The sequence below is a fragment of the Spea bombifrons genome, chromosome 7, assembly GCF_027358695.1.
Source record: "Spea bombifrons isolate aSpeBom1 chromosome 7, aSpeBom1.2.pri, whole genome shotgun sequence".
Taxonomy (NCBI): domain Eukaryota; kingdom Metazoa; phylum Chordata; class Amphibia; order Anura; family Pelobatidae; genus Spea; species Spea bombifrons.
Window position 1 is genome coordinate 8,083,435 of NC_071093.1, and position 23,170 is coordinate 8,106,604.

Consider the following 23,170-nt stretch of genomic DNA (forward strand, 5'->3'; position numbering starts at 1 on the left):
GAGTAGTTGCCCCATTTCAGTCAACTTGATTTAGTTGTTCTGGGTAACTCAGTTTGACTGCCAACTTGATGCTTCGTAAATAAGAGGGTGTCTCTTGAGTGAGCTGGGGGGGTGCAGATCCTGTAAAAAACAAAACAAATAAAGAGGTTATGAATTGGATGTCCGCACCATCTGAGACTTCTGTAGATAAACCACTTTAAATGACAGCTGAAGTGATATATGATGATGTTGCAATACATGCGCAGATGGCATAATGAACAAGTTTGTCGGTCTGGAGAGATCAGATTTCTCCTGGGGTCTTCAAGATGAATCTTTGCATGTTTATCCAGTAAAATTAGTGATCTAGGCGCCCTATGCAGGCCTGCTAGGGCTCTGCATGTCAGCTTACCAAGAGGTGGCTGGAATGGTCCTATGGCCACACATGGTCATTATGATGTCTACAATAACAAGGGCCTTCGGAAGAATGTACTTGTCGACTAAATCCTGGCTGTTAATGTCTTCCGTATGTAATAAAAAGGCTTCAATTGCCCCCTGGGCTAAATGCTTATGGCACGTGTGGCGAGCTAAAGCCTGTTTGAGCCCCTACCCTATATATCCTATTTTTTCTTTCTTTATATTGTGAAACAGGACGCTTTAATGCCACCACAGGCAACAGGAACCATTAGATATCATTCTATAGAGGTGAGTGTCGTATGTTCTCCAGCCCCAGATTCAAGCAGAGTGAAAATAACATCCTTTGCACAAAACACCCCTTCTAATTTTTAACTATTGTATGAAGTTTATTCTATATCTGAGCAGTGGGTGTTCATCCTGTACAGGATTACAAGATTCAATAAACATGCTTCACAATGGTCGTAGTTTTCCTGTTATTCTATTAACTTCTGGTGTCTTTAACGTGAAAAGTAGGAAAAATAAACTCCGAATTCCACGATCCCGTTTGTTATGACATTCCATAAAAGCGGAATAACATGTTCCCAGCAGCTCCGTATCAGAGCGATCGTTATCTGTGCACAGCGTATAACAATGCCTTACCCACTTGCAACGGATACGCATTAAAAAGGCACTTTAACTTATAGAGAACATGTATAGAGTACCAGGCTAGATCTCATAAGTGTTGATAGTGCGCCCCTTGCCTAGAAGCTTACATTTTTTTCTTGTGTATAACTGTATCAAAGTGCTCCAAAGAATACAGAAACAAATGTACAAAACACAGTAAGTATTAGACTTGGGTGCCAGCCAACTCTTTATTTGCCCGTTTCTATTTTCGGTTTGGGCAAATCTTCGTGTACATTCTTCGTGTTCGTTTTTTTCTTAGTTTTTTGTAGAAGGGGTTAATACAGGGTTAATGCGGTACGGACTACGCAGCAGCTTTGGCGCCAGGATTTTAAATGTCCGTACGAGCAACTCTATTGGTCGTCTGCAGGGGCCTCCTCTTCCATCAACCAATGAAGTACACCTGTACAAACTCCTGACGGCGAACCAATTGGTCGATGCCAGAGGAGGCCCCTGCAGACGACCAATAGAGTCGCTTGCACGGCCCTTTTACCCCAGATGGGGAACTTGGCCTGTCTCCCCGCTCCAAGTTTAACTCCTGACAGCGAACCTACGGATTTCCGCTCCCGTTATCTACGCAGCATCGCAGGGGTTAACGGGAGCAGAAATCCGTAGGTTCGCCGTCAGGAGTTAAAAAGGCCCCTTAACCCCTGACGGCGAACATACGGATTTCCGCTTCCCCAATTTGCTACTGCATACCTCCCAACGGCCCCAGTTTTCGCAGAGCAGTCCTGCGTAACTACCCCATTGTCCTGCCACCTTCCTGCATAGACTAGTGGGGGAGATTCTCTGATTTCCCCTGACCAGCCCAGGGAAGTGAAAAATCAATGGCGATCTGTGCCGTACATCCCAACTAAGGTATCATGATATGGAGTGTGCATCTTCGTGATGGAAGGACTACCAGCCTATGCCCTTCTGATTGTAAGTTTTATCATGTTTTTTTATTAATGGCCAAAGCCAATGACTTCACATAAGTGCAAGTGATATAATACAAGCTAATGAAACTCATAATAATTCAATAAATTGATTTCCAACAGCCCATGTTCCCCGATGTATGTGCTCTCTCGCAGACACTCTGTGATTTTGGATCAGTAATGACCGATCCCCGTAAAAGAAACAGCAAATGATCCTGCTACTTTTGAAATCTAATAAAGGTGAAATGTGCGAACAGTAAATATAAAACATTTCTACCTGTAAAATATTCATCAGAGTCTCACTTATGCATTTGCCGAAAGCTCCAATATTTTTTCAAGCATATTATGCTCATTTAGCTATAATTATGCTATAATTTAGCGCTATCTCAAAATTGTACACTATTAAAAAAATCTGCCGGAATGCTAATAAAAATGATGACATGTTAATAGGGAGCCTCAAGTGTGAAAAGTGTGCGTTGCTAATTTTAGAGCGTTTTTTTTTATCCCTTTGCTGTGTTTTAGTACATAGTGCTAATATATATAACTGTAAGACTTGAAGAGTCTCTAGAGCAGAAGATGTAGCATAACGATGTGGGGCACATGGGGTGCAGTTGCAAATAGATGCCAAATAAGAGCACAGAAGATCTATTTGCCCACTAGCCCGCAGACATCATACCTTCCATCAGTCCTGATCTAAGCAGGACAGTCCTGATTTTCAGGCACTGTCTCGGCAAGCCGCCCCACTCTCCTGCAAACCATGGGCAAACCAGGACGATCAGACCTGACCAGCTCACCAAGCTATGAAATGGATTGATTTCTGTGCTTTTGCAGCACAAACTTCAACTACAACCTCCGCATGGCCTCCTTGTGGCAGACTGAAGTTTTGTACCGGGATATGATGTCATATTACATCACTCTGTTTCAATGTGTCACAAAGGTCCTGTCCTTTGCCTCCAAGATAAGTTGTCCCATTTTCGGGAGGTATAAGATACCTTACATCTAATTTGATGGTCTATCCTCCGGGACGTTTAGAGGCTAGCAGGTAACACCTAGTTTCATTACTATAATGTGTAGGGAATTAGAATGATAAATTGACCACTGGAATGTCCTTTTTCTGTAAACTTAAAAAAATAATATTTTTGTTGTTCATAAAATATTCTTAGAAGCCACCTAATGCATCAAAACATTATGTATTATCATATAACTTGCCAGAGGGCGATGTCTTGTTACCCAAAGTAATTAAAGATCTCCTATTTGTTAGTTAAATGCATATGTAAAGGAATTCATTGTTTTTAAACTTTCTTTAACTCATCAGAAAAAAGTTTGCAAATCTCCTACTGTGTGTTTAGCTAATTTAACCGAGACCTCTGTTCAACCAACTCATATCCTGCTGATAAATTGTCGTACATATGGCACCACATCAACAACCGACAGCAGAGACACCTGCTTGAAATACATTTTAACGAGAGGCCTTTAGCCAAGATTATTAAAAAAATGTTTCCAAATTTATACTCAGCTGGTGACTGAAATTGCTGCAAACTACTGCTCAGAATAGCATCATGGTGTCAGCGCCAACTGCATACCGTACCTCCCAAGTGTCCCACTTTGGGAGGTATGGTACCTCTGGGCAAGGTAAGAGTGTGATGATGATGATGATGATGATGATGTAATTGGTGTGATGACAGGGGGACGTGTGAGTGTGTATGTATATGTAAGTATGTGTTAGTGGGAGAGAGCGTGTGTATGTATGTCTTAGTGTGCAAGCATGTGTGTTACATGAGTGTGTATGTGCAAGTTTGTGAGTGTAAATGTGTGTGCTAGTGCATATGTTACTGGGGGAGCAAAAGGCACTTGTCTTTACCTGTCCACCCCTGGGCCAGAAGGTGACAGCCCTCCATTGCAGGTATACCTCTTTAGAAGCTCAGCCATTTTCCTGCTCAAAATCTCTTTGTCCTTCTTTTCCAGAAGACAATGTTTGGTGAGTATGAGAGTGCCAGTGTGTTCTATAGAAGTTATCTATAATGTGTATATAAACAGAAAGTGTGTTTTTTTAATGAAACTGTGAAGATGAAATACATCATTCTTGTTTCTAATCAGCTTACATAGTAATTAATAGCTCACGAAGTTGCATGTGAAGTTCCAGTTAAGCCCTAGCCTCCAGCCACCTGCCTCTGGACAATTAAAATGGTCAAAGAAACTTCAGCCCGACTAGTCTGCCATGATGTAAAGACTCAGATCTTAATCAGTCCTTGATCTTAGATCAACTTAATTGCCTAGGGGTGTGTAGTTAGAAGCATAGTGAAGGGGCTTGGGCTTTTATGTGACTTATGCCAAATGTATTCACTAATGTCGGAATTCACAGGAGAGACGAGGTTTAAACTCCCTGACTTCACTATGATTTAAGATGGACCAAAACTGAGAAGTTTCTTCTGCAAAGAAGTGTATTCAAGACATTTCACTGTGCGTTACGAAGGCTCAGCTTGAAAAAGAAGCTAACTTTTATGCTTTATTCTAGTGAATTCTCCTTATGCTTTAAATAAACATTTTTGATATCAAACATGTTATCTTGTTTATGTTTTATAGTTCGCTATATAAGTCAATTAGATATCTCTACTAGCTCTAGACATTACGACTTTCTTTTTTAGAGTTTCTTAACCTATATTGTGTATGTTCTTGAATTTACGGCTGGCTTTGTACAGAGTGATGAAACATATTCCGACATGGAAAACAGATGGTGTTGTTTGCTATGGTTGTTAACTTATGTTTGTTTAAGAGGTGCAGTCTGAGTGTGAGTTATCGAAAAATAAGACTACAGAAATACTATGTCCAAACATATTGTGACTCGGTACCGAGCAGGTACCGGACCATAATAATAATAATAATAATAATAATAAATGTCCGGTACCTGCTCTGTACTGAGTCACAATATGTTTGGACATAGTATTTCTGTGTAATAGAATAATAATAATAATAATAATAAATGTCTGGTACCTGCTCTGTACCGAGAGTTTCTGTGTAATAGAATAATAATAATAATAATAATTATTATTATTATTATTATTGTTGTTATTATTATTATTATTATTTTGCATTGTTCACTGTTTATATGGAACTGTAATTCACTGCTGCATGCATAAAACCTTTTCCAGGTACAGTAGCAGCAAATGAAAACATAATTAGGGTTAAAGAGCCAAAGGGATACAGATTTCCAAACAAAGACAGCAAAAAAACAAAACAATAAAACCTCCAGCCAAGTTAAGGGGCCTGTATGGGAAGCAGCAAAATACAAACCGCCGCTTTTCTATCTTGATATTCATTACGTATTAAAGGAGACCAGAGATGTCTCTGACATCCAACGGTTATCTAACAGCAGACGCCCAATTTTCACAGATTCCTATGGAAGACACTTATTATCTAATGACATTATTATTATTGTGACATTCCCTGAGTGGCAGTTGGTGAGCAATTGGTGAATTCACCATTTACCGAGCATCAAGCGTGGCTACTGCTAACCTGTCTGTCCCTTACGCTCATGGTCTCTTTAAGTCTGAGGTAAGTGTTATGATGTCATATCCCACTACGTCTCTCTGGCAGCCATTCCATGCGTGTCTCAGCTCCCATTAAGCGTTTTTTTAGAAGGAGTCTCGGTTCACAAGCACACCGGGCAGGAAACTCACGGGGCTCGAGTTGCTATTTGTCCTCCACAACTTGCGCCTAACGTTTCAGCGGCGTTTAAGATAGTTAGCCCTTCAAATATTTTAGTGAATACTGAGATGGAAAACTTCACTCTGGTGGTTATTATTGGGAGAACCAGCCGTTAGTAAGTTCCCCCAAATTATATTACCATCAGAATCATTTGGATCCAAGCTGAAAATGCCACTTTCCATTCAGCTTCGAGAATTGAGTAGCGGCTTCCCAGACAATATGGCTGTTCACTGTAAGAACGTTGACCACGTCAATCGGACCTCAGGAGCTCCCACGTGGGCAAAGGGTATAAACACTGTGGAAATTGAAATACATATTTTTTTATGAAATACATGTTTTACATAATTTTTCATAAAACCAGTTATTTTAGTGAGTTTTAAAATATTTTTTTCAAAATATTGCTACATTGTTGCCAGAATCCTTTGCTGACGATGTCTATAAATGTTACATAAAAAAGTAACGTTTAACCCCTTTTTTTTTTTTTTTTTTTTTACAAAAACAGAAATGCTACATTATTGCAACACAAAGTCCTTAACATTCTTTTTGAAAATGAGAAGGGAAAGTTGAACATAAAAAAATATCCTATATCCTACATAAATAAAATAAAGTATGATAAATGATCTCGATAACTTCGCAAATTTCATGTCATGCCCACTTATGAAGCCTCACGTATGTCAACGATTTATGTGATTTATGTAACTGTTGAATAATAGTATAAAAGTATTTAATTTTTTATAAAAATTGGTCAGTTTTCCACTGTGAGTGGGTACAACACCAAAACATCCTGTTTAAGATACATTTATAACCTGAGCTAGTTCACGGCAAGATCTGGCCTACCAAATAATGTTCCCTTTCTTCCGTTTTCCTTCCATACAAGGATAACCCTGGCTTTTCACCCAAAGACAGAGAGGGCTATTCATTTATAGAAATTCCAAGGTAATTAAATGTAATCTTTTACAAAATACGTAATATTCATAGCCAGAACTACACACAGACTTACACTTGTCAGAGTAACAATATGTATGTATACTACGGATGTTATTGTGCATAGCATGCCTTTTCTTGGAATAAAGTTATATGAGGCTGAGTTTACAGTTTAATTATGTACTCGGTATGTAAATCCTTATCTGATGGCACTTTATTGAGGTTAAAGGCACCGTAGTGTTGTTACTGCTCCCTGGGCAGCCCCATTTAAAGAATACGTGCCAATGGTTGATTTTTTTGTTCTTTACCTTCAAAGCCATATTTTCAACTGGAAGTGCCCAGGATGATTTTTATATGACTTATATGAATAAATGCACAAACAAAAATGAATTACATTGTCTCTTTAAGACGGTAGGGTTTATTAACTAAGGCAGGAGTTGGTATGTGAGATTGCGGGACGATTGCTATTTGAACGCACCAACTTTATTAAGCATTATGAAAGGACAATCCCTGGTGGGCTAAAGAGCTTTGCTGTCTCAGTTTAATACATAGTTACTGTAAATCCAGGCCTGGACTAGCCACCTGGCACGCCGGACAAATGCCCGGGGGGGGGGGCTGGCCAACTTTGCTCTATACTCACACAATCATGTAGATTAGAGGAAATTTAAGATACCTTACCCTATACGTACGCTTGGTATTAGTAGGTATACATTACCTACGTGTAAACAGCATATCGATGGTTTATTTGGAGTACAGAACTGTAAAGTATAGAATTTCACACAAAAAACTCACTTTGAATTGTTCTAAAATATTTGTCGGGATGGGCAGCATCCCTTTTGTAGAACTGGTTTAACAGCACTGACCAGGGCCCAGCTCCTGTTACTTAAAAGTAGCCTTAAGGGTTTGTGAGTCACAGGCTGGGCAACAATGAGTTAAAATAAAAAAAAACATTATATAGCGCCATTATATTCTGTAGCGCCGTACAATGGGTGTTAAAGCGCATGCCCGCACCATAATTGACATTTTTTTGGGGAAATAGGACATTTTATATTCCCCTCGCAGAATTAATTCGCATAATGAATTGCCCAATGCAAGTTATCCTCTTTTCCAGGACCTAAAGCAGACAAAAAGTAGCTGCCCGGTACCCAGGGGACTGCGATACGCACAGCGGCCAACTCGTGCGCCATATGTATCATGTTACACAGTTTAACCCTCTGGATGCCACTTGAGAATATGGGCATCCTCAATATATACAAACATCTTGCTTTAAAATACTTTTATCCTCTAGATTGTAAGTTTGCAGGCCAAGCCCTCTTTACTTGTCTGTCAAGTTTATTTTTCTCTTACCCTTTGAACGAATGGATTGTAACAAGCGAAGAGTAAATTGGGTGGCACTACATAAATAAAACATAATAATAATAATAATAATAATAATAATAATAATAATGTACCCATCAAATCACTGCTTTCATAGCCCAGACTGGCTGCTGCAGAACCTCTTGACAAACACATTTCTTCATGAGCCAATTTCCTCAAAAGTTTTGGAAGGCCATTGATAGATCGGTTTTCGAAGAGGTTCTGCAGCAGCAGTGGTGTTTCAGCTTTCCCACTTAGAGGCTTGATTTCGTTTAATTGATTCTTGGCAAGAACCACCCTTTGCCAGCCAGTCCCAGAACCCCCCCCCCCCAGTTTGTTTTATTTATTTATTTTATATTGTATTTAAAAAGGCTATTCCAGCAGTGAAAGGGTTACTCCGCGGAGTCAAGGTAAGGGCTGCTCTTGCCGCTTGGCTCAGACGTCCACACGATTTCCTCATATGTGGCGGCTTCTCAAGTTTCAACACAAGCTCGGTGAGGAGGGAGGGTGGGGAGGACACGTCTGCCTTACGGATCCTACCGGGACTGAAGTGCTTCCAACAAGGAGGACATGGATGGGACGGCCTGCGGATGATGGTGGAGCAGCAGCCGCGGCTGTCTAAGTCACCCAGGACCTTTAAATCCCCCTGGAGAGCTGCCAAGTCCCGTGCCAGGAGGGGAGATGCGGAGGGTCCCCAGTGCCTTGCTGTGAAATGCCACGCAAGCAGGAGTGAGGCAAGCAAGCAGTGCCTGCATGTGACCCATGTGCCGGGACAAGCAGTTGGCTGGGATCGCGATCGCTGAAGATGCACAGGGTGAGGAAATATTTCCGAGGCAGTGGCAGAGCCCTGGCATTCATATTCATTGCCTCTGTCATCTGGCTGATTTTTGACATGGCAGCTCTGAGGTTTTCCTTCAATGAGATCAACGGCAAACTGATGAAAGAGGAGCTTTTCAGGAGGGAGAAGGAAGGCTTCGCTCCCTGGAAGTCTCCTGGAAGGAACAGTGTGGACAGAGTATGGTTAAAAGGGGACACTACTAAACTTAAGGGGGTCTTTCATCCCCCGACAGATCCTGTAAGACTTGATTTAGGTCAGGCTGTTAATAGGGACTTTATTATTGCAAAGCAGAGGAAAAGAACTATAAAGCCGTTACAGGTGTTTAATAGAACGGTTTTGCCAATTGGGAGACCAACAGCAGCCAAATCCCCCGACCTCCACTCATGGGAACAAGGTAAAGACATGCTTGGGGACAAGAGGGGTAAGTTTCAGAACCCCCTGCAGACGGATGCATTACACAGAGCGGTGGTCAGGGTTAGTTCGGCTACCTCTGTGCCTGTAAGGGCAGGTGTTCAGAATGTGGAGAAACCTGCAGGTGACTTAAAGGTTGCTGGGAAGTCCAACGGTGTGGGAAACTCGGACGGCATAGGGGAGTTCAAAGGGACAGGCGACCCGAACATTTTGAAGGTCATAGGAGAGCCACAGGTTGGAGTCAACAGGACAGGTACAGGAGAGTCCCAGGATGCAGAGAACATAAAAGTTGTAGAAGAGTCCAACGCTGCTGGAGATGGCGAAACTTATAGGGAGTCCAAGATCAATGGGGAAAATAAAGCTATAGTGGTTTTCAAGGCTGGAGAGGTGAAGAAAGATTCTAGAGAGAACAAGGATGAAGGGAACAAGGGAGATGCCGGGGAGCAAAAAGATGGAGGCAGAAAAGATGCTGGGGAGAAAAAGGGTGAAGGGGACAGGAAAGATATAGGGGTGCAAAAAGTTGACGGGGACAGGAAAGATGCAGGGGAGCAAAAGGATGAAGGCTATAGAAAGGATACAGGGGAGAAAAAGGCTCAAGAAGACAGGAAAGATAGTGGCAAGCAAAGGGCTGAAGAAAACAAGAAAGCAGGGGAGCACAATTTTGAAGGCGATAGGAAAGATGCAGGAGAAGAAAAAGCTGAAGGTGACAAGAAGGAGGCAGGGGAGCAAAAGATCGAATTGGGCAGGAATGATGCAGGGAAGCAAGAGGCTAAAGAACTCATTAAAGTCCAAGATCAGCAAAAGGCTGAAGGGGGCATTAAAAATACAGGGGATCAGAAGGCTGAAGGGGACAAAAAAGAAGCAGGTGGACCAAAAGCCGAAAATGTAATGGAGATAAGTAAAGGATTACAAGAGAACTTGCCAGGTAAAGACACAAGAGTACTTCAGAAAATCAATGAAACGCTCAAAGAAACTGTAATTGTTATAGATAAAGTCAATGCCACCTCGCCACTTACCCATAATCTCAGGGCAGCCAATGCAAATAAATCCACGTCAAATGATGACGTGCCTCTCAATGGTAACTTAGACAAGGTTTCTGTAAATGGTGCAAGGAATGTGACTGATAAAAAGCCGGCTACTCCTAATAGCCTTAAATTACCCATTACCCCTGTCGTGGATAACAGAAATGTAAAAGTCACTAATAAAAAACTGCATTTTAAAGAAGGATTTTTGGGTAAAGTGGATGAAAAAGGAGACAGGATGAGGCAAAATCAAAGAAAAAACACCACAGGTACAAAAAATAAGTTTCCAGCGAAAGAGAAAAACTTCAATCAAGTCGCAATGGCAAGGAGTTCTGGGAAGCACAAAGTCTTAACTCTAGATAGAACAATGGCACCAAGAGACCTCAGAGCACCAGGCCAGTTTGGAAGACCTCTGAAGGTTCCTAAAGACAAGGAAGCGGAAGCCAACAGAAGATGGAAGGAGGGAAATTTCAATGTCTATCTGAGTGATCTCATCCCACTGGACCGAGCAATTGAAGATACAAGGCCAAACGGGTAAGAGAAGCCTGTCTTTTATTTAACATTGAATAATGGGGATTAAGCATAAAGGTATAGCTGGGGCAAACATGGGGGAAAATGCTTACAATTGAGGTTAAACCAATTTTCCTGAATGTGACAGTCACTCCAAAAACTAGACCTGTGAACCAAAACCATATCTGAAGTGGCGGTGTCGCAGTCGGGACACATAACGGCTGATAATTGCACCTTTCATGCGCATGCAACACATTTGTACAATGTAACCGGTACACTTCCTAAATGTATTGTTTCTATTGTTTTTTATCCCATACCATAAGCACCACAGGCTTATCAAAAATCCCCCCAAAAAATGAGTCTGAAATGCCATATTTAAATTTCTTGCACTTTTTAGGTGGTATAACCATACTGCAAAGCACGGCATGCTCATTAAGGGTTAATTTCATAGTACAATTAAGACGTTCTTTCATATGCTAAGAAGCAATTACTGTTCTGGCCTAGATTTTGGTGTTTATGTGTTATCTATTTATAAAGCATTCTCCTGTCAGGTATATAGAGAGACAAATTAGTGAACCTAAGTAACCCTGTCTGATTAAGACATGTAAATTGAATTAAATGATTAATGATATTAATGAGGAAATGTTTAAGTTTTATTTCTGTAGCTTCCCTTAAGTTTTTATTTATATTTGTTTTTGGAATTTTGTGATAACAAAGACAATTTGTTTAATAATTTGTATTTTCAATTGTTCTCGACATTTTTGTTAAGAATGTTAGCCCTTTTTATTCCGGAGAATTGCTCCTTAACACATTTTTGATTGAAGGGTTGGCCTGGTTTGCTTTTTTTTTCTAAATTAGGTATAGAAATGAGGGCTGGAAAAAAATTCTAAACATGAAATTTTAGCTTTAACGCATTTGTTATCAATTTGATAAGTGCAGTTCATAGATATAACTTTAATAATACAATAATAAGATATATAATTTTAATTTCTGTAAACAGCCCTATTGTTCTAACAGTAGTTCTGATAGAAAAGGGGGTTCATGGGCCAGTTATGGAGATCATAGGATTTTCCCTGATTGGCCAACGAGCTGTAAAATAGATTGAAATTCCCCACATTACAGCCCCAACTTGGCCTAATTTCCCACCATTCATAGTATATCTGAACCTTCTTTTTAATTCTATTTTATATTATTGGGGGGGGGTAATTATGGTCCTTGTTTTATTTATTGCAAGATATATTTTGTATTTCTGCTACGTTATTTCTTGTTTTTCTCGATTTTTTTTTTTTTTGTATGATTCATTTTGTGCGTTTGGTGGGCCCTCAAAAGCCCACCATTCCTGCCAGGAACTTTTTATAAAAGTACCATAAGGCTAGATGGGCGCCTACGGGCAGGGCTCTCAACTGCTGATGTATCTGTATATATTAACTTATATTTATTTTTTATGTGTTAACTTGCCAATTTAAGTAGTACGGCATACCATAATTTGTTGGCACCTAATAAATAAAATTAAAAAAATAATAATATTATATATTTATTTTATTTGCATTAAAGAGAGAATATATATATTTTATTATTATTATTTTACTTACTGTAGGTATTTTTCTGGTTATTAATTAGAGCGCTGTCTTGTTTTTCCCTTAAATCTATCTGCAGAGATATGGCATCGTATCCTGGCATTTTGCTTCAATGCATCGCAGGGTGGTAAGGTAAATGCCAGGTCTCCCCCCCCGGCTCTTCACCCCAACAAAGGTGTGCCACCTGAAGCATTGGGGGTGCCCCACGGGAAACCACAGGGAAGCACTCTCCCCTCCACTAGATAAAATGTTAAATATATCTCAGTATATTTATTATACCATGTGATAAATCAAAGCCAATGCGCAAATCCATAAAAAAAATGATCAAAGAATAATTATATAAATGACTTCTTTATCTTTAATATATACCTATAGCCCCTAGGACATACAGATATATAGGTATATATAGAAGACACAGTAGATTGATATATTTATTATTTTTTTTATTATTATTTTTTTAATGATTACAAACTCACTTTGAATTATCACATGGGTTATTTATAAACAAAACAAAATAATTTTTTTGCGCATTCACTCACATACCTTTTAATATTTGATATATGTTTTAGAAATTACATTTCTGCATTCGTTAGGTGGATTTCAGGATAAAATTTTCTGATCTGGGATTAGAAAAGTGAGTTGTTTTGCTCCTTTGTGTTCTCAAGCTTGGTTCGTATAGTCTGTTTGGGGAAAGTTTTGGGGCAATGATTCATAAATGCGTTGACAAACCATACTGGTTTTAATAGACCGGCAGATTCCTGTAGCTTCCTACAAAAAGAGCAAAGAATAATGTTAATAAATACAGTTCTGGTTAACACAACAATGCACATTTAGGAATAGCTGAGAACTGAGTATATTCAGATAATATTCAGATTACTGGGTAAGGCCTCTTTTACATTGTTACCCTAATCCCTGGGCGCGACGCGTATTCACGAAACCAGGAGATTGTTGGATGAACGCTCCACTCAGAAGTTCACTTTTTGAGAGTCACCTATGCAGGACCAGCCTCAAGCCGTGGAAACCCACGGAGGAGTAATAAATCAACATACATAAGGTTCGTTTTATGTTTTAAAATGTTTCCACTTAATTCTTAGAAAATTGGTCATTAACCCCACGACATCGCATAACTAAAGGAACACGTGAAAGATGGGACTTGTCAGTGGGTAGAGATTGTTTTTTTCTTTCGAAAATCAGTTTTTATTGATTTTTCTGACATGGTACAACTCAGGAGCATTCATTATAAGGGGATACAGACATCATGGGGGGGGCACAGTGGTGATCGCTTATCCACGGTTTTATAGACACTCGCATACCCAACATGTATTGATACTGTGTTTAGCGAAAAACACACACATATATGTTCTACATGTATTCCCTGTAGGCTGTTGTCAAGGAATGTATTTGCGGTAAGGGTCTGTTTATGTTGTTGTTCATGGGATGTAATTTGGGTTACAGTAAGGTTTCTTTCTTCATTTTTTGATGCAAGTGGCCTCTCAGAGGTGGAGTGAAGACTCAGCGGCCACATTATCATGCAAATAATTTCGGAGGAAGTTCTGAATTAGGGTGTCAGCTTCTGGGTCAGTAAGGGCGTCAAAATCCTCTCCTACAATTAAGATTCCTTCTCTGGGGTTTGCCAGCTCTTTGGTGACCTGCGCCAGACAGAGGTGTTGGATGTTAAGGAGATAACCTCATGAAAACGTCTACTCCACTTCAGCGATCTTGCCCTTGACCAGGATGTATCTGTAGAGATTGTTGATGTCGTTGTTTCAGATAATTATAGCCCCCCAGCATCAAAACAGTTTTAAAAAAAACATGTGTTTAGTAAATATACCAGCTTGGCATTGACATATACCCCCGCAGTGATCATATGGATGGGGCATTTGTTTTTTAGTAGAATATTGACTAATAAAAAAAAAATTCCTATTGTTATCAGCTTGTTAAACAGGCTTTTCCAGATATTGTAGAAGGTTGGAGAAGTTTCTGTTACAGGAGTTTTCCCACACCTTAGTACACACGCCCTCAAATCCAAGAGGAACCAAACCAACAGAATGAAACAAAGAAACGTACATAGTCTAAAAGTCTACGCATGGACATCAAGGATCGCCGAATTTCCAATGGATATCCATTATGGGGATTGCTGTATAAGTATTTGTACGGGCCAAGGATCCCCTACTATCTGAGATTCATTGGGAGTTATAATGCAACATTTAGCACGTGTACCTTGATTAAAGGGACGATCCAGCCACCATAGGCACTTTCATTTTTTGTTTGTTTTTGTTCAGTTAAGGTGGCCAAGGAGCAGAAAACAAAGAACCATGCCCTGTTCCTTTCAAGCAAACACTTGCTTTTTGCCTCTTTTATGCAATTTGTCTTTTACTGCTGTTTTAATTACTGTGATACAATATGTTATACTCTATTGTTTTTAATCTGTATTTTTAATATGTCATTGGGTTCTTCCAACTTTAAATTTAGAGCTAGAGACTGAGATGGGCGCCCAATAGTTGCTATGAGTTACAAGGGTGGTGAAGGCATCTATACTGGTTACTGGCCACTTAGGTTACGCCACCAGTGTTCCAATTACCCCATGGACAAAGAAATGGCGTCTGTACGCTGTATACCCCGTTTATTCGGATGTAATTATAGTTTTGGCTGGAGTTTTCAGTTTCAGTGTTGTCCACATTTGATGACAAATGGGCTTCATGTATCCTCTACCCATGATGCATTGCTTATGATCCACAGTCCCATGCGTTGTGAGTTTTCACGCTCAGCCTACCAACCATAAAGAAGTATATCTTAGTAAAAAACCTTAATTTAGAAAGGTCGGTGATGGGACTCTTGTTTCAACCTGTTAATATTTTCAGTACATTATCTTAAAAAAAATATGTGGGATTCTACTTGTTACTTCAGCTTGTTGAGTTATTCGACTACAGAAAATGGGAAAAGTGCATTTCTAGTGCGTTTCACGTCCTGCTAAATCCGGCGGGGGGGGGTTTGAATTTTCTTCCATCTCTAGAGGAAACCGTTTTGAGCGAATTTGCTTTGATATTCTGAACTGGAATGGTTGTTTCCTTATGGGAAAGGCACAAAAATTATAGATTGTTCTGCGGGTTCTTATCAATGTTTAAAAAAAAAAGAGATAAACTTCCAATCTTGTGAAAACATTATCTTGGATACTGCTCATAATCATGCTTGCCCGTAAGATACTGTACAGTTTTCAAGATTTATGTGCGTTACAAACGCCAAAGGACTAAACGTTCTCCTTGAAGACATTGCTTTAAATACAAAGTGGGCTCACATAGAACAATATTTTGTTTAAATTTGAACCCTTTCTGTGCCTAAGATATATGAACACAAACCCGTCTTAGCCTTGTGTTGACGATGCACTTTGCATGACTTATTACTAATATAAAACATAATAAACCCAAGAATAAATGTGTCTGTTATGAGACAAATCTTTTTTTTAACCTTTTGTCATATAATTCAGTGGTGTGCACTTCTATTGAATCAATCAATGCTAAGCTAGCATACATGCAATTTGGTTGCCCCTCCTCCCTTTGACTAAAATGGAGTGATACCCTGCACGTGCCGAAAGCATACTTTGGTAGTTAAATGTGAAAGAAGTCAAGGAATCTTTTTTTTTTTTTTTTTTTAAAGAAAAAAAATTTTGTTTTTAGTGTGTTTTTCTTCTTTTCTTCTTTGCAGGTGTTCCGAAAAACTTGTGCATGATGACCTTCCTACAACCAGCATTATCATGTGTTTTGTTGATGAAGTTTGGTCCACGCTCATCCGCTCTGTTTTTAGTGTTCTGAACCGATCTCCAGATCATCTTGTTAAAGAAATCATTCTCGTTGATGACTTCAGTACTAAAGGTGCATAGAACAGTAACGTTTCTCTTATTCCATCGAGTCGAGCCGCCACTCTTCATCTTTTTAAACAGTTTGTCTTCTATCGTTCCTGTAAAAGCCATAATGTTATCTGTCCTCGGTTCTTCTTGAATATGCTGTGACTGCAATTGGTACCACATCCCAAGGGTCCAATTACCCTCTAAGCGCAACCCCTCTACATGTTTATCTGGCAAGAAATAGAGGGTTAGATCTGTGACCCCAACACTGTATTCAAACAGAATTGAAATGAGGGCAGAAGATCCATAATTGGGACATTTTTAGTATCTAGGAAATGCATCATATCACTGTTTACGTCCACATATATTAATTCAATAAGTTAAGTTATGAGTTCACTTCTGTGAGTCCATTCTCAACGTCTGCCTTGCTTTCTTGTGATAATTGCTTACAGCTGAGCTAAGCAAAAATGTATTCTTTTCTCGCTCTTGTTTATGTAGCATACCTTAAAGACAACTTGGATAAATTTGTGCTGAAGTTTCCAAAAGTCAAAATACTTCACCTGGGGGAGAGACACGGCCTGATTCGTGCCAGAATCGCTGGAGCCAATATTGCTACAGGTAACATCTCACAAGAACCATTAATGAAGACACTATCCAATCACATGACTTAGTATGGATGGTGGTCTATGTATCTTGCTCCAAACCATTAGCTGAAAAGGAGGAGAACAATAAAGTTTTATACAAATAAGATAAAAACCAGAGAAACACCGATCAATACTAATTGCTAAGCTTGTTTCACATGCAGTAATTTGCTGGCTCTTCTATTCCAGGGGACGTTTTGACGTTTTTGGACTCTCACGTAGAATGCAATGTTGGGTGGCTCGAGCCGCTCCTGGAACAAGTTCGACTAAACAGAAAGAAAGTAGCATGTCCGGTGATTGAAGTCATTAGTGATAAGGACATGAGGTAACGTATTAGTTTATGCGGTTCTACCGGATAATAACCATGGATACACTGGTTTTAGAGAAGCGAGACAGGGGATGTGAAAGAAGAATATTTCAAAGGAAGATACATGTTAGAACAAGAGGTCATAGTCTAAAGTCTGGGGGGTCATAGTCTAAAGTCTGGGGGGTCAGGTGCTCACTGAGAGGGTGAAAGATAAGTGGGACAGCACCTCCTCAGAAGTGGTAGAGGTGAAAACAGTAAATGGAATTTAAGTGTTCATGGGATAGGCATATGGATCCTGAATCTTTACATCAGGAAACAACGGGAAGAGCAGATAAGCCGAATGGTTCGTATCTGCCGTCAAATTCTATGCTTCTGTGCTTGAAGAAAAGATAGACTCCGGTTGATGATGCTGTAACAGTGATTGGAAGGGATAGAACGTTGCCATAAATGATAAGATTTTGTGTGAAAACATGCAGGTATATCTTAGATGTATCTGATTTCTTGTACCCTTGACTTCTGCATGCAGCTATATGACCGTAGACAACTTCCAGAGAGGCATCTTTTCATGGCCCATGAATTTTGGCTGGAAGCCCATTCCTCCAGAAGTACTGAAAAAGAATAAAATAACAGAAATCGATCCAATAAGGTAGGACTGTGCACCAGCATGATCCGTTTATTCGTGAAATAGGTTTCTTCTTGTGAACAAATGTATCAATAATTGAAGTATTGTAACAATGATAATTGCTTTGTTAGAGTGACAGTTTTTTGTACCCCTATATTTGTTTTTTTAGGTGTCCGGTTATGGCTGGCGGATTATTTTCCATCGATAAGAAATATTTTTATGAACTGGGAACGTATGATCCTGGACTGGATGTTTGGGGAGGTGAAAACATGGAATTATCATTTAAGGTACTATTTCTAATAAATAATATTAATAAATAATATAAAATTATAAATATTAGTATATATGCCAATACAATCACTGTGTGTGTGTAGGATGAGCTTGGGGGGGGGGGCTTGGGGGTCCCCAACCATACATTTGCATGGGCCCCGGCATTGGTGTATGTGTGTATATGTGTATGGATGTGTACTGTACTGTATCTACTGTTGTGTTAGAGTCAGAATCTATATAAAGTTTTTGTATTTTATTTATAAAATAACTTCTTAGACGAATTTCCAAATATTATTGAATGTGACCCATAACTAATACGATGATAATTGTTTACACAATTTTTGCAGTAATTTAAAAAATCTAATGTTTTTTTTTAATCATTTTTAATTAAAATATGAGGTATTGATTTAGAATGTTTTCAATCGTTCATAGATATAGTTACATGGTGTCTATTAATATATTTAATGTAGGTATGGATGTGCGGAGGAGAAATTGAGATCATCCCGTGCTCCAGAGTTGGCCATATATTTAGGAATGACAACCCATATTCATTCCCAAAAGATCGGATAAAAACCGTAGAAAGAAACTTAGCTCGAGTTGCGGAGGTTTGGTTGGATGAATACAAGGAACTCTTCTACGGCCATGGCTATCACCTACTTCAGCAAAATTTGAATATCGGGGATCTAACGGAGCAAAGGGCACTTCGAGAGAAACTGCAGTGCAAAAGCTTTAAGTGGTATATAGATCATGTCTACCCGGACCTCGATGCTCCAGTCATCAGAGCTACTGGAGTGGTAAGTTCAGCCAGTAAAACTCCATATCTATAATTGGTATAACCCCAATAAGAGGAACAAAATTGTGTTCTTTTGAAATAAAAGCTTAAATTCGGTGCTATCAAAAACAGGCCAAATGCGAAAAATAAATCTCAAATTCCTGTATCTGTATTGGTACATATTATCACAGTTGTACCACCACAACAAATAGTACAGCGCTACAGAATATGATGGCGCTAAATAAAACAATAAATAATAATATAGAACATTTTAAAGCGGTACATTCAAACTGCGAAAAACATTTAGGTTGTAGAGAAGAAAGAGGTAAAAGTACCAAAATATGCCAGATTTTAATATTTCATTTCGCTATGAAAATTCAGATTTAAAGCATTTGCCTTGCTAAAGCAAAAAGCTAAACAAAACGAATGCACCTTATGCTCTTATGCCGTTCTGTATGTTTATTTTCATTGAATTTCTAGATTGTAAGAAGTTAGAAGTGCTGCATAAATTGTTGACGCTGTATAAATAAAAGAAAATATTTTTTTGTTGTTAAAAGCTGCATTACAGCGTAAATACCACTAGGGTGCAGCAAAATACAATATTATTCAGAGAGCATCACAAAGTTCTATAAACAGAATGTCAAAAGAACATAAATGTAGCCACGCCGATAAAACGTATCTCTCGCCAGTCCTGCAGCAAACTAACGTTCTTACATGTTTTCTTTATAATAAGCATTTATTCTGTTTTAGCTGATGAACAAAGAACTGGGGAAATGTCTTTCTTTACAAAACTCGACATTTTTGTTGGACCCATGTGACGCCAGTAAACAGGTAAATCAGTTTTAATGTAGTGCTTCTCGTAGAAAGGAATGCGTTGGAAACAGGAACATTATTCCTAAGCAGCATTATTTGTATTAAATGGGAAATAGAAATAGGAAAAAAACGTATTTACGCATTTATCGCAAACAATGTTTAGCTGATTGCAGCTCTAGTGCCAGTAAGATCGCTCAGAATCCTCTGGTGAATGAAACTGGCAGAAAATGCCCCTTTTGCAGTGTTTTGCCCTTTGCTTTGTACAGCAGAAAGAAAGTAGTTGGTAGACTTCCACACATGAACCAAAACTGTTTTGGAGAATTTTTTGTTCTTGGTCCATACTTTTTTAGACAACGAGTTTTGTTTCTTTTACTCAATGTCTCCCTACCTTCTCCGATAACCATTTCCATTGCCCTGTTGCGGAAGTACACAGAATATATATATATATATATATATATAATGTGCCAGTAAAAATGCTATATATATATATATATATATATATATATACACATATATATATATATATATATATATATATATACACACATATATATATATATGGCAATTTACTGGCACATCAGTTAGTGTGTATATATATATATATATATATATATATATATATATATACATACACACATTCATTGATCATTACTGGTGCGATACTAGTATTTAGCGTTACATCATACATACATACTAAAATTACCAAAAGCTGAATGCCAGACTGATATTTTCTGTGATCTTCTCCATAGAACCAGAGATTTAACTACACCTGGCTTCGGTTACTTAAACAGAATGATCTCTGCCTTGCCCCTTCCAACCAGAAAGACAAAGTGAGTCTGCACCCCTGCAACAATACAGACAGCAACCTCAGATGGCTCCACAAATCCCTGACGTCTTTTCAGCCGCCCCTGGTAAGGAAAAGGAAGCAATTTATTCCGCTGCTTAATTAGGGCTCACCTAGTAATAAGACACCGGTTAGATGTCTCATTAATTTTTTCTTCCAGGTTGCATAGGTGGTAAAGTATATTATTTGCATTCGTACGGTAGAGCTATTGCTTATATGATACATTGATAGTGCCCATCTAGTCTACCTCTTCTTTTTAAACAATGTTTTTTTATTCATTGTTTAGGGTAACTTTATACACATGCCAAGCTTTATTGATTTACTTTACTGTGTTTGCCTGTACTAGTTCCAATGGAAGTCTATTCCGGGTATCTATGACTCTATAATGGAAAGATAGAGAGAAGTTTTGTTGACCTTTCCTACTGGCCCAGCTCCTACATCAATGGGAATAATAAACTTTCCACACCATGACCCTGGAAAGAACGGAGAACATGTTACTAAGATAATATGATATTCCACATCTAGTAGTGAGCACTGATTGGGGCATTTAATACCCCACCAGTTTGCTTTAATCCAAGGCTGAATATATATTATATGACCAAAAGTATTTGGACACATGAGCATCACACCTATATGAGCTTGTTGGGTATTCCATTCCAAAGCCATGGGCATTCATGTGGAGTGGTCCCCCCTTGTGGCAATTAGTGTCCAGTAGGTAGTTTTCTGCTGGCATCCACCATACCCAGATTTGTCCACCAGATAGTGAAGCAGGATTCATCACTCCACAGAACACGTTTACTCTTCTCCAGAGCCCAGTGGCTTTACACCACTCCAGCCGACGCTTGGCATTGTGCACAGTGGTCTTCTGCTTGTGTGCAGTTGTTCGGCCATGGAAACCCTCTTCATGAAGTTCCTGACGCACAGTGCTTGGGCTGATGTTGCTTTCAGAGGTTGTTTGGGACTCTGTAGTGAGTGTTCACATGCTCTTGGTCATATATTGTACATTTCCCTTCATAGGAACAGTATATGAGCTGTTGGTGGCATAGAATCTAGTTGGTTGTAACATTTCTATAGAAGTCCCAAGCTTGGCAGACAATTTTAGGAGCAGTGTGGATAGTGATCTATCCGCAGGAATCTATATAAAATAGAACAGATAGGTGCTAAATGTCACCCTGTGACTATGGCTACCATTCTTTAATGCAAATGAATAATATTTAAAAAAAATATTTTATTAATGTAAATGTTTTTAAGAAAACATAAATATATATATGTGTGTACTTATTAATTTGATTTATGTAATTATAACAGCGGTATTATCTCTACACTAGATGACAAACGGCTTCCTGTGGTTTTAGTGAAAAACTAGATTGAGATTTAGTCCAAAAATATGTAGCACAGCAAAGCTTTTTTTTCTTGCAATAAGGGTAATATTTCATTGTTCTTTTTTATTAAATGGAATTTTTAGGACTACTTACATTTCCTGTTTCTAGAAATGTATAGCAGATATACCCACGTATTTCCTACCTTGCAGAATACAAAGGATTATACGGCTGATTAAAAAATGTTACTTAAATTCACTGTAATTCTGTAATCTAGCGATGATACATTTAGAGAAAAAATACATTAAATGATGCTTCTTTTTTGTCTAATATGGAAACAAACAACAAAAATTATGAAATGCAACGAGATTATATAGGTTTATCTTTCAATACCTTTTTGTAAGGTAGTTTTTCTTTACTGAGAGGGTGGTAGAAGTGGAACAGCCTCCCAGCAGAAGTGGTAGAAGCTAATACAGTCAGGGAATTTAAACATACATGGCATAGGCATATGGCTACTGAATCTAGGACAAGACCAACTACTGATTAAGGTTTTAGTCTTTACATCAGGAATAGATGGGCCGAATTTCTTATTTGCTGACAAATTTTATGTTTCTATGTTGTTCCAGGGAAGTGGTTGTATTGAACACTTAACTTAAACTTCTCTTTTTTCTCTTTTTATCTAGAAGGAACATTTTCTTCTGGAAAACATACAGCATCCAACGTGCTTAGATGTGGATCAGTCGCACAGGAGCATAAAATTAAGTACATGCGAACCCTCGAATAAACATCAGAAGTGGCAGTTCGAGAAGTACTTTGTAGAGTGAAGACAATGAAGATAAATACGTTTACTGCTGTGAAATGAGCCACCAACTAGAAACGCTAGCATCCGAAACAAAAAATCTATTTTTATAACTAAAATCAAATGCACGAGACTTCTTTTCCAAAGCGCTCCGCAGTTTACATTGAATTAGTTAACTTTTATGAAATGTTTCCAGTTCTGCAACGTGAAAATGGACGAGAGAAAATGCAGAACTCGGATCTGACTTTGGGAATAAGACAATGGAAATTCCAATCAAGATTACGTTCTATTTATTCCAAACCAGGCAGAGGTGCAAATCGGGATTCCGTGAATGAAGGTTGTTGGGATAATCCTTAGATTTTAAAAATTAGGGTGTCAAATTAATGCAAAAAAAGTTGTATTTATGCAAAGTCCTGTCCTCTAAATTTAATAAAGGTCGTTTTCTGACCTTGAAGCTAAATACTTTCTAGGGCATATTTATCTATTTATCTTGGTGAATAAGAGGGGTTTTTTTTAAAAGAAAATTTCACCATATAGTTTGCGTAATTGGTCATTTTCTATGCATTCTCTGGCATTCCATGTGGTTGTGGGTCACCATGATGAGCACCATCTATAACTGGTTGAGTGACTGG

General features: G+C 38.7%; 1 protein-coding gene across 1 annotated transcript; it reads left to right on the top strand.

The window, feature by feature from the left end:
* Positions 1–8,481: 8,481 nt before the first annotated feature.
* On the top strand, positions 8,482–22,986 carry GALNT5 (polypeptide N-acetylgalactosaminyltransferase 5). Its single transcript, XM_053471315.1, has 10 exons — positions 8,482–10,757; positions 16,013–16,179; positions 16,650–16,769; positions 16,982–17,117; positions 17,626–17,745; positions 17,891–18,008; positions 18,462–18,785; positions 19,514–19,594; positions 20,326–20,487; positions 22,423–22,986. The coding sequence occupies exons 1-10, from the start codon at positions 8,758–8,760 to the stop codon at positions 22,561–22,563; spliced, it is 3,369 nt and encodes a 1,122-aa protein (XP_053327290.1). The 5' UTR covers positions 8,482–8,757; the 3' UTR covers positions 22,564–22,986.
* Positions 22,987–23,170: the final 184 nt, after the last annotated feature.